The following is a 13183-nucleotide window of genomic DNA, read 5'->3' on the forward strand; positions in this document are numbered from 1 at the left end:
TGAAGTAGCACAGTTGGGCTTCAGTTATGGCAAAGATAGAAGCTCAAAATATTTTTAAGCATCAGCAATTGCGCTGTTTTCTTTGCTAAAACTTCATTTCTGTCAGTTACTGGCTAGGAGCTACGAAGCAGGAGTATTCTGTAATCACGTGATGTCTTACATTTTAGATCCTCACAGTGATCTTGCTTCCATAGGAATCCTTATTTGAAAGGAAAAAATAAACAGGAAGAATTATTTGCAGTAAAGAGAACTGAAAAATGTTCACGTTACCGTTGTCCTAAATCTGCTGTGCTTACTTCTTTGTGCCCATAAAGAACATAATTGGTGAACAGATGGAAAAAGGCTATTACCCCTCTATTTCTTTATACTAATTCTTGACAGAAAAATGCAAGTAATTGTCAGCATATAGAACCAGGGGAAATGCTTGGTGCATTAACGAGCATGCAAAGTAATATCTGAATGCAGGATTGCCGATATAATTGTTGGAATGATTTTAAAAGGATAATGAATGGGGGCACAGGTTAAGTTTAAAATCTCACTATTCAGCGTATGTAACTCCTCCATCTTAAAACTTTCATGATTTCAATCCAGAGAAATTTAATTATGCTAGCTAGTATCTGAGATTTTTATCTGTGCCTTTTAAATATTTTAATTTGGGGAAGAAAAAAAGCTTAAAAATTATATTTTTAATCTTTCAAGTATTATTTTATGGCTCAGCGTTTTAACATTCACATTGTGTTTTTGTCTTAAATCTAATGTTTAGTTGAAAATCATGCATGTGGTTAAGCAAGCTTCTGAGAGGCTCTTCTACATATATTACAGTGCAGTATTTTTAGTTCCATTTCCTGTGGAAGTAATGATTACTGATTTGCTCAGGTCAGGCAAGAAGCTGTAATTTCCTTGCAGATGAGTATAGAGTATTTCATATGTTCTGATCCATGGCATTTACACCAGTGCTGAATTGAACCGGAAATCAGAAGAGTCATATTCTGAACTGCAGATGCATTCCCCAGCCACCCAGACTGCCAGTGTGGATGGGGATGAAATTTTAATAAAATTGTCTCACTTAGAGCTTTCTGTCATGTTGTGTCTGGTTTTCGCTCCTTTTTTGAGGGTTAGCACTTATTAAATTTCAAAGTGAAAACATATTTTTAATTACGCATCTCCACGGGTTAAGTCAAACATTAATATTTTACTTCATGTCAGCACTGTTATGTTTTTCTGTCTGGACTTTCACATTTGTTATGAAAACACTGCTATCAGAAAACAGAAGCAGCAGTATTCACTGCTTATAAAGTTTAAGTAAGATTGTTTAACTGAAGCTTATTCTGTCAGTTTCTCTCTAAGTAGGAGTTCCACAGCTAGAAGGATGCGATTTGGTAAACAGCATTGACAGCTATTTCTGAGATGAAAATGCCAAGCTTTACAGTAGAAAGCAGGAAAAATCTGCTGCTACCTTGTATTTAAGATTCACCATACTTCAGAGCCAGGTGCATGTTGCCAGACAAAGTTTAAAAGTGTGACCTTATAGAAGAGCAATTTATATTTTTTATTGAGGTGTTACTTTTTATAGAACTGAAATGAACTTACACTTCATTTTAAGGGCAGCAAATCTGGATACCTTGCATAGGTGGCTAAGATGACTGATGTCTAAGTGCGAGCATTGAGGTTAGCTCAACCTCAGTTTCTTCTCAAAGACAAATAGATGAAATATTTCCGTATCAAATCTAATGAATTGATACTGATGCTCAGATCAATAGCTTACATGCCATGAGCAAACAAATGGTTTATACTTATATTAACAGCTTCTGTATGTTGTTGCAGCTTTATGCAGGAGCTGTCCTAGAGGTATGTGGATGAAAATTGGGCAGGTTCCCTCAAGTCCAGGGTAAGTAAAGCCACTACTGTTCTTTAAAATACAAAATATTGTTGCAGCAAAATATGCTTTCAAGTGTTATTACAAGTAGTCATAAATTTCATATATTATATCAGAAAAGTTGCACTGACCTGAGACTCCAGTACTTGATAGATGAAATTATATAGTGCGCTTATGGAACTGCTTTCCTTCCATAGATGCTGCAGTTTAATTGCTTTGACAGTCAGCTAAAGTGAACAAAATAGAAAAGAAGGAAAATGAGCATCATCAGTGTGTGGTGGGAGAAAGCTGTGGGAAAAACAGCTGTGAGAAATTTCAACATGGAATTTTTTAGGAATAGAACTTTTGAGTGTAATAATTAGAAAGACTGGCACAGATAGAATGATACTGCAACTGGGAAGATTGGGCTCAAATCCTTTACAAAAGGAAAGGTACTCACCCATCTCTGAAGATCTAGGCTTGCAGGAAGGACTCTACAAGGGAACAATCTCCAACTTTCCCCAGTGGGTGTCAGCCCTTACTTAAATGGTGTCTAAGAGAGGTGCAGCCAGGCTCCACCCCTTCCAGTCACGCAGCTGAATTGCCTTCACCTGTGCTCCAGGGCTGACTGGTCTTTTCCCCAGGCGATCAATCAGTGGTTCAGCTGTGACTCAACAGTTACCATACAATGACATTGCAGTGCTCTTTTTCAGTAATGAAGTTCCTAATACTGTGCTTAACATCACATGGACATAGAAAAGGACTAATACAGCTTTAGAAATAAAAGTCCACAAAAAGTGCATCTGCCATCTAGCATGGCCAGTATTAGTATCATCTTAATTGAAGGTGCTCCAAAGAACAAGAAATAAAAGGATTTAAAACCAGACTGCAGTTACGCTGTTTTGGACTCCCCTCCTTCCACTTTTACCTGCACGCAGTTCCATTAATTGACCACAAGGCTGGAGGAAGATTCTTTCCTGCTGTTTAAAACACCAAAACAAGAACTAATTATATTGCTTGTGCAATTTAGGGTTCTGAGGAAACTTGTATTAGTAGAGGCAACCATGTTATCCCCATGTCCATTCAAACTCAGCAAACTTAAAAATATTCCCAACTGCTCTATATGCACTGTAATACATCCCCCAAAAGCTTTTGGTACGAAGGAAAAACTTACAAATGCTAACAATTTGCCTTTCCATCCTTGTTTATCTAAAGCAATTTTTCTCTTTGGGATAGTGAAAAGAAAGGAAGGATGAACAGACTTTTTTTTTTTGCTCACCAGTTTCTGCTGCTACCCAATCTGAGTCTCACAGATCAGATTTGCTGCTAGGCTTATTGCAACAGGTTGGAAGATAAGATAAAATTTAAAAGCATAATGGGAAAATTTTAAAAAGCAGTAGAATGTAATCTTTTAGCTAGCATTATTCTTTGTAATACGATCACAGCCTGCTGAATGCTTTTGTGAGTGTGGCCAAGGATACCTGTTATCTTTCTCAAATAAAGCTTCTCATGATAAGTCAGGTAACACCTTATATTCCTGTAAACCTCTGTAGTATGTCCAGTGTTGAGATACTGTTTCCTGCTCAGTTTCCCATAAGAAGAAAATGCTACATTATAAATGCTATTCTGTAAAAATAATTCCCTTAACATGTATGTTCTGAAATTGCTCCTCATAAAACAGCTTTTAAATATTTATCATTCCATCAAAGCAGGACACTGAAAGCATAAGTGACAAAATTCTTAGATGAAGCAAGATCTTCTTATACCAGCTGGCACAGACAATGAAACAGTTTTTGACTGACATAAAACTAAGGCTCTGAGGTAGAAAACAAAATTGGGTAGGTCGGTGACTAATCTAATATATTTGTTTGAAGTTGACTTTTCAGTGGCAGCCCTGCTCTGTTCATGATGAGATACAAGATCACAATGTTTGCACTCCTGTGTTCTTTTCACTGTGTTTAGCAGAACTGAATTAGGCTGGCTTTTTTCACTGAATGTTTCCTTCACATCTTGGCATTCTTTTTGTTCATCAGGAGAATAATTCTGACCTTTCGCTGTGTGACTTGTAGTTACACAATGAATGTGCTCCCAGCAGATGTTACAGAAAGTCCTTCATCCTTGAACTCACGCAACATGCAACTGCATTAGATCCTCTGGCTTCAGGGAGTCAGTAAGCACTCTGCTGTATTGCTCAAGTTCTGCAGCTGTGAGGGGATTCTTATAGATAATAGAATGTAGTTTGTTAGTGGGCTGTACTTCTAGGAAAGATCACTTATCTCCTGGTTATCTTTATCTGTAGTTCTTAAGCACTGGTGACAGAAATTTGAAAATTAGAACAATATTAAATCTTAGATTTTTGCACAGAAGTCAGTAAAATTCTTGCTAAGCAATGTAGGACATTCTAATGAGAAGCATCCATCATTTCATCATAATCTTTTGTAAATAGATTATATACAAACATGCAAGTAAATAAATCCTTCAGATTGAGGCACATCTCTGTCAGTACTGCTCTCATGTTACACACCCCATGTGTGATAATAAGAGATCAGTTATTCTCTGTAACACTTTTTGTATACATTTAGTTTTTCTGACTTCTTAATTGTAAGAATCAGCTGTATGTACTGTACTCAGAGTTGCACAAAGTACCCTGCAGAATCATGATTCGATAAAATGTTAAGTCTTTTTTTGCTTCCTATTGCTAGTATTTTAATATGTGATCACAGAATATGCATCACAGAAAGACTTGAAATATTCTTCTAGGAGCAGATCATTCTTGATACTAATTTTGCAGCGTTCCTCCTTAGTGATGGAAGTGTTCCCTTCTGATGTTGCTCTTGGAGCGCTGACAATTTTTTGCCCTGTTCAAATGATAGACCTCTTTGGTGTAACAATTATGGGTAGGAGGGAAGGTCACCGCCATCAAAAAAGTATGCTGCTGCTTTTTAGTGTGTGGTCAGCATCTGTAGTGTTCTTTAGCTATGCAAAGTGGTATGCAAAGTTGTTTATCTGTATGCAGTGTTAAGAGTTTAATAGCTTAAACCGAGAAGAGCATGTAGAGTTTCAAAACTTGGATGAATCCATGTCAACAGACATACATGGTTAGAAAGGTGCTCATAGTGTTACAGTGGTAAGCAGTGGAAGAAATCAAAACAGAAAGCACAGTTTAAGTAGCACAAGGATTGAAAGTTTGAACAAGTGGACTTTTGCACTACTGGGAGATACTTATTCACATCAGATTCTTGCTAGATGACATGCTGTATCTTACCAAGAGGAATAAATGCACAGTAAAAATTTATTGCTGATATGATGCTGAAGAGAATTGCTAGTGAGGACTTCTGTTGTGTTTTTCTGGAATGAAATCTGGAACTGATATAATAGGGCAGTAAGTTTTTTTCATTTCCTCCAGGCCTTTCTGATCCGAGGCTGTTATATTCCTTCTGATGCGTGTGGAGATGGACAAGGTTGAAAATACTTGTCTGTGTGCATAGTTGTTTGAAGATAAGTGTGAGATTCTACTGCTGTGTATATTGACTCTCATTCAAGTATTAATAGATTAGCTTAACATTTTGTATTTTTCCAGTTCCAGATCAAGAAGGAGATCTTTTCTCCTAAGGCAGGAAACTAAATAAAACAAGTATTTCTGAATGTGGATATCCTTGGTAATCTGGATCATGCCCTTAATATTTTGAAAGTAGATAGTCAAGTCTTTTTACAAAGGACTAATGCCAAACATACTGATCTGCAGCTTACTATGATGCAGTGTGAAGTCATGCCCATGTGGGGTCAGAAGGATTTCCTCCAGTATGTTCTGCTTCAGAGAGAATAGCACAGGTGTCTGCCAGCAATACATAGACATGCAGTTTGGATGTGAGTGGTTCTTCAGTTCTTTAGTAATCTGTGTTTAGGATTCTAGGTCTTACTTCCAACTTATTCATTTTAAAGCTCGGTTGAAACATAGGGACGATAGCAGTAGGTTTCTGTGTTGTATGTAAGCAGAGCCTGCTCCTAGGTCCTTTAAAGCACAGTTTGACGCTAGGTGTGACCTGTCTTTGAGTAACAGCTTGGCACTCAACAGGCTTTGTAATATCTGTACGCATCTGATCCTTTTCTCCCTTTCGTGCATTCAGCAGATTGCCTCAGAGAAGCCAGTAGGCTGTCTTCTGCTCCACAATCTGACCTTTTGCTGTAGTTGATCGGAATGGCAGTCAGGTCTGCTGTGCAGCCTCACCTCAGGGTTGCCCTCAAACAGAAGGCATATGCTTTGGTATTGCTTGTGTTTTGTAACAGCATAAGGTGAAGTGATTTTCTTAACATTATGTGACAGGACAGTCACAAGGCAGGCAGTAGAACAGCTCTGACTTCTAGTCTGGTGTTTAATTCACCAAAAATAGTGTCATGGCACCGAGCTCAGAGTTCATACTGCAGAAATCAAAGTGGAAAATGCCTTTCTCACTCACCCATGAATGAACTGTATTAAATACTTTTTCTCTGCAGTGTGTAATTTCTGAAGCTGCTATGGGCAGAGGAAAACTGGAAGATATCCAGGATTTTAGTATTAAGCATCAGACTATTAAACAGTGGTGTAAATATGTGCAAATAGCCTTAGCAAGAGTTGGGGCTGTGCAGAAGGGGGACCGTGTGTGCCACATCTCAGGGTCAGCTGGCAGCTGCATGTCACAAAATGTGTGCCCAAGCTGCATCTCACCTCTGACCCCATCAGTTCTATTCCAAGACCGTGTTTTCAACTTAGAGCCTGATTTTGTGGAGAAGTGGGGTTTGACGGGGCAATCTGTATTTTTAACACATCTCAATGAATTAGTTTTTTAATTTCGTTTCCAAAATTGAGAATGTGGAAGTTATAATATATATATTATGTTATTCTTAGTTGCATCATAGAAACTCAGGTGACCAAAGAGAAAGTCACTATGATGAGCATTAGAAATAAATATGCCACTAACAAAAAATGATTTTGTTCCAGCTGTCTAAAATTTCAGGATAGAAAAGTCTGTAGTGCTTCAGCTTTCAGAAGATTTAGACATTTGACATTGATACAAAGGCATAATAGCTACTTTTAAAGTGACAAAATGTAACACAACCTAGAGAATACTTTCTTCTTTCACCTAATTGTGTCCACATTTTATGAGCTTGTGTGCTCCAATACTGCAGCCAGCGAGCAGCCACTCATGTCCAAGTGAGCTTTTATCTGTCACTCAATTAGCCAGGTGTGAACCTGCTGAAGGCTGAAAGTGTTGGAGACTCCATTTTACTGCGCCATCTTACTGCTTCTCTGTTTTGCAGTTGACTCCATATACCGTTTCCTAAAACCTCCTTTTTATATTAAGTCCTACACAGTGATTTCAGCTACAAATTTTTCAATTTGCAGGGGAAAATCTCCATGTAATAGTTCAGTTCGTTGTGTACTTGAGAAACATCACCGCTTTTTGTATCTTGCTAGCAGAGCCCAGACAACTAACAGCTCATGAGGGCATAGGAAAACAGTGTCTGAAAAGGGCCTCGGTGTGAATTTATATCGGAGCTGAACTCCAGTGTGTGAGCAAGTACTGGTGGTTTAGTGCTGTTTGAAATACAGCTTGCAGTGTGACATTAAAGTTGCCCAGAAAGAAGAGAAGCAAGCTTTCTTCTTCTTCAGCTACCAGTCTGTCTAGCAGCTTACTATGCCATTTTGTTCTGAACTTGTTTATGCTGCACAGTGGTTGGTACAGCCAGCAGAGTATTTGATTTTGTTCTGTACCAGGAGCACAGTAGAAGACTGGAGAAAATAAATGTCACTCTGTATATACGTACTGAGGAAATGGTAAGGTAACTGTCTTCAGTAATAGGGAGAGAGGTATAAAGACGTCAGAGGACATCTTTACAATTACTGAGGAAAGCACTACATTTTGTGAGCCAGCACGAGGCGTTAGTCCTGAGGTTGCTGCTCATCTTCATGCACCAGCTGGATGCACTGCAATTCGCAAGAGATGCATTGTTGTCTAACCTTGAAAAGACAGCTTTAACATGCAGCCAGCACCTCCGTGAGAGTCAATCCGTGCTGACAACGTTCATCCTTGGGGAGACTGCTGGCATACCACAGGAGCTGCCTGAATCCACTTAATGTCACTATAGATACTAAATTCAGCCTTTAGTGCAACCTGAATGTAATGGGAAATGAAGACTAACTATTTTCTAAATAAATTTAAAATACTTTTGCAACTCATTTATTCATTAAGCTAAAGTGTTTGGAAGTAGTGGATTGTGCTCACATTTTGTCCTGAAATAAGGCATGCTGTCAATATCCTTTTTAATGTTCACATTAACACAAGGATAGAGTGCTGTAGGGATACAGGGTCTGTGTGGCTGTTAGCACTCACATTTGTGTGACCGACACTTCAGGTGAAGAATCTGTCCATTAGCAGCTGATCTCTCTGTGGAGCTGCATGGCAGGTCACAGAGCCCGTAGTGAAGCTGGCTGCTTGCCTTTAGGAGTTTCAAGAAAAGAGGAGATACCAGCTTCTCTTTTTGTTTCTGTGCTGATTTTCAGCACATAACCTTGGAGAGCTCTGTAAGACAAAATTGTTTGTCTTGTGTGCAAGAATAACACCTCTACCCACAGTTTCCTCAGTGCCCTTTCACCAGCACTGCTGCCACTTCTGTGCAGTGCGCCAAGGGCGTTTGTTTCACATGTATCCTCCCACACAGAGCTTATCTCCAGCCAGAGTCTTACTGCCCTAACAACTTCCTTCACATCTGCAGATACAGCCTTGTCTGCGTGGCTCTGCTGAGTGTCAGTTGTCCATGCAGATGAACTGACTCACGCAGTTGCACTACCATCCAAGGAAAATCCAAGCTTGGAACACTGGTAAAAATAGTTTTCCTTAGCATACTGTTTAGTACTAATGCTTTTGTGAAGATACTGAGAATTCTGCCATTAATTTCTATAGCCTTTTTTCATGAGAATGTTTGATTCTCTTTTTTTTTTTCTCTCTCCATATTGTAGCTTTTGTCAGGAGTGATAAGCCTAAGCTATTCAGGGGACTGCAAATCAAGGTAAGTAATAACCAAAGGGTTTTTGTGTTTTCTTGGAGTCGGGAGAAGCATATATTAAGAAGAATTAAACGTGGTGGAAACATCCCTTTTATGGAGCATCCTTATTTGCTGATGAAATAATCCTTCAGGAGAAGATGTACTTTCATTGCCAATATAAATCTTTCGAAATTTCTGCAGCTAACACTAATTGGGTTATTGCTAAGCAGTGGTACTGGATCTTTGTTGTTACTGGGGCCCAAGGAGTTGTTTATTATTTTGTTTAAATCCAATAAAAAGTATACTGAAACCCTTAAGTAAAAGCAGATGTTTAAAGAATGTGAGGAATCTTGCATTCTGACCTGATTCTGTGGATATCTTGTGTTTACTTGAGCTTCTTCTGCCACTCTCAATCTGTTCTTCATTTTCTAATGTAGCTGCCATTTCCATACATTCAGAAATTCTTGGATATTTCTCCTTCCTCTCAGATCTTCCTCAGTCTGTTTTGATTCTGTTAGCCTTCAAACATCCAGCTTTAAAGAACTGCATACACTGAATGGTGTTTCCTATGACTTGCATATAGGCAAAGCTGCATAAGCCACAGTGCCTTAAGCACAAGCAATTCTTTGCTTTCAAATTCAGTATACTTCACAGATACACATCTCAATTCTCACATCTTTGTGCTCTCATCTCTATTCACCAAATGGCACCATCTGGAGTCACTTCATAGCCATGCACGGCTGAAATAAGCAATTTGTCTTCTCAGCAGCAGATTCCATCTAAAGCAGGTTTCCTCTGTCTGTCTCATGTATCCATATGTCCTCTTTCAAAAGCATTCTCTTGTATATCTGAGTGTTTCATTTTTATTTAAACTTTGTAGCTGTACTGAACATTAAAGCAGTCTATACTACAATTGGTATAAAACATTATTGGGGAAAAAATGTACAAATTAATCTGGTATTTATTTTACAAGACTTTGGGAAAACCAATTAGAGATGCTGCTAGCTTCATTAACTGAAGCAAACTAGGTTAGCTCTGTAATAGGGTAAAGTAAAATACCCCTAGTAAAAATTTTTCTGTAACCTTACATGGCTACATCCTTACAGTACTGCTAAAAGCTCTTATTTGCATTACCTATTTTAGGATTCACTCAATTTTCAGAGGCATTACCAGCACTACTGCAAAACATAGTAGGCACAAATAGAGCACAGTAGTAGGCAAGAAAGTAATTACATCAAAAATTGATACTATACTTCTGCACTGCTTGACCAGACAATTCTTAAGTTGTTAAAAAAAAAAAAAGTCCATGGACTATATGAGAAGGATCATTCATCTGCTCGTCTCAAAAATCAAACTTGAGGAGTTTACAACAGTTAAAGCAGAATACCTTCTTTCCATGCAAGCCTTATGGCTCTCTCCCTGCCCATGCACTGTATCCACTGCTGCCAGGGGATGTACAGCCTGCAGCATCTCTGTCACTACAGCTTTAACCTGGATGTCTCCCCTCTCCTTTGCTCTTCCTTTGCGTCTACTCCTTTAAGTTTGGATGGAGGAGGCAACAGTAACATAGGAAAGAACAAGCAAAAGGATCTCATAAGCTTTATCAGATTTATATAGACATTTTCTTCAAGAAAAGTACAATATATTGTTGGTAAACATTCTATCAATAACATTCGTAAATGCAGAACAAAACACATGGCACTGAAATACTTACAGCATTAAGTAAGCGTTATCAGGAACAATCAACCTTAAGTATGGGTTGTTTTGATGTTTCCTAAGCTTAGCTGGGTTTCATAGCATAAGTTATCTTGCCTACATTTTCTCAAATACTCCAATTTCATTTATCACTCTGGTTTTAAGTATTCATACTTCATGGTGTTAATCTTTGAGTGTATTTTTCTTCGTGATTTGACATCTTTAACTGATGTAAATAAATTGAGAAGGGATTTAAAATGGAGAACACGTTTTCTAGCCCAAGGGAACTGGCTTGTTTCTTTCTGCAGTATGTGCGTGGTTCTGACCCTGTACTGAAGCTGCTGGACGACAGTGGGAACATTGCAGAAGAACTGAGCATCCTCAAGTGGAATACAGATAGCGTGGAAGAGTTCCTAAGTGAAAAATTAGAGCGTCTATAAGTCATTGCTTTTGTGATCCTCTTTCAGGTCTTTTCATGGTAATCATCTCAGATGATATGTGCTACAATTGAAAAAACATTCCAGTTTCTATGTTAATTTTTAAATACCTGTTGTGCTGCACTAAACGGCTTGTAATTGGAAGGGGAAGCTTCAGAACACATCTGACAAAATTGACAAACAAAAGAGCTTTCAGTTCTTAGTGCATTTGTCACTAACAAAATGCTTTGTTTCTAACTTCATTGTGCAAATATCATTTTGTTGTAATTGTGTTTTTTTTTTTTTTAAACAAACACCCTTTAAATTTAAGAGCTTCAGATAATTGAAATGGTTACCATGTTCTTGTGTGCTGCTCTTTATAAAAATTTCACAACCAAAAGCAATGTAACATCTCCCAAAGAACCTTGACTGCTAATACCCTCTTCTTTTTTGTATTTGCCATGTCTCTTTTTTAGAAGCATTATTTACCTTGAGTATGTAGTTCACAGGTTTTGAAGCTGATGGAGGAATTCATGTTCTGGTGCTGCAAAACATTTGGTAAGCACACTTTAGTGAAGACTGCATAGAAAACCTCTGAGGTATGTGCTAGTCAGATGTCAGGTGTGCTTTGCATCAAGTGTTTTGCTTCAGAGAACATGAAATAGAAGGAAAAGTTTTTCAAGACGTATAATTTTCACAAATTTATTGGAATTCTCTCTATCAAATAAATTTATAAACTGTTCTTTTAAAATGTATGTTTTTCTTTCTCATTTGAAATTTACATGCACAGGAAAATATAGACAGACAAATCTCTTACAACTTGTCAGTCTTTTCCCCTTCACTTAGAGCGAATAAATACGACGAGCAAGAAGAATGCTTTTCTTTTCTTTTTTAAAGTTTAATTACCAAAAATACATCTTTCCTTTAACTACTTCATGCTCACCAGTTTTTGGATGAATAGGTGTTACACGGTAGCCTGGATTGGTACCCAATTTTATTCTTCATATATAACTTTATATCTCAAGAAATTTATTTACAGTTTGCAACCCAAAACGTGTGGAAGAAATTATCAGCTTATAGCAGATCCAGAATAATAATTTAGAGACGAACTCACACTAAACCAATAGAATTAGATGCTCTTAGGGTGATTCTGTAGGCCTGGCCTTCTGAGTTTTTGTTCTCTGAAACATTCCTATAAACTTTTAGAAGGTGGGTACTGCTTAGTCATATTATCTTATCCTCTTTCTTTTATGTTCCACTCCTATCCATTATAAGGATAGGAGTGAAACACATTGCCCATCTCCCAAATGATTCAGCATGGGACAGCTGCAAGAGTGGTTACTGCTGTCTCTGCCAAACTAAATGCAAACTCTACAAAAAAAAAAGGCACAAATCTTTGCAGCTGGTACTAACTTGTCCCAAGAATAAATCCATGTTGTGTCTGACATGTGATGCTCAAGTCAGCATATGAGCTGCAACCAGAACATATGGTGTGACAACCACAGCAAAAATATGCTGCCATCCACTGGTCTTTTAAAATATTGACTATACCCCGCACTTCTTGTTCCTACATTTGCTGAAAATTGATTTTTGTTCCTGCATTGATGATTTACTGTTCTATTTTCAGAACAGAATATTTTAGCTGTGTCCTCTCTACCACTCACCAAAAGGACTGTTCACTTCATTTGATATTTAGCAAATATTTCTCTCTGCTTCTCTCTCAGTATTTCCTATCTCCTCCTCCTTACCACAACTGCCCAGTGAGTTTCTGATTTTCATCCACCCTCTTCTTTCTTTCCATCTTCTTGCTGCCAGCCCGCTGTTTGCACAAAAGCTTCTTCCAGCACCAGGCCCTTCACTCCTGCTCCTGCGTGTCTTGCTTGAAGCAAGGACCTCACTCTTACAGCAGACAGTAAGCACCCTACAGTGGAAGAATGTGACAGACCAAAAAAATTCTCCTCCAGCGTACTTGGATTTCATGCCTGCAGCCCCAGCTGTTTCCATAGCCTCTTACCTTTCCCTGTACTGTCTCTCCCGTATTTCCAATAGGGGATCTCTCAATTTTAATTCTATTCTCTTTTTGCTGATTCTTATTTCACATCTTAACCCTCCCTTGTAATGCAGATTTACTCTCTTAACTTAGAAGCATGCACAGCATACATCCCTGAATTTCCCTGTATATTGGAAAATACAG

At 38.2% G+C, this 13183-nt stretch overlaps 1 protein-coding gene across 1 annotated transcript in view; it reads left to right on the plus strand.

Annotated features, from left to right (window-relative positions):
- The window catches only part of SELENOF (selenoprotein F), an 18928-nt gene extending 7071 nt beyond the window's left edge, over positions 1-11857 (plus strand). The window contains 3 exon segments of the mRNA NM_001309275.1: positions 1825-1888; positions 8853-8902; positions 10882-11857. Coding sequence (NP_001296204.1) covers positions 1825-1888; positions 8853-8902; positions 10882-11013 — 246 coding nt within the window. The 3' untranslated portion in view covers positions 11014-11857.
- Positions 11858-13183: the final 1326 nt, after the last annotated feature.

Source organism: Meleagris gallopavo, chromosome 10, assembly GCF_000146605.3.
Source record: "Meleagris gallopavo isolate NT-WF06-2002-E0010 breed Aviagen turkey brand Nicholas breeding stock chromosome 10, Turkey_5.1, whole genome shotgun sequence".
Taxonomy (NCBI): Eukaryota; Metazoa; Chordata; class Aves; order Galliformes; family Phasianidae; genus Meleagris; species Meleagris gallopavo.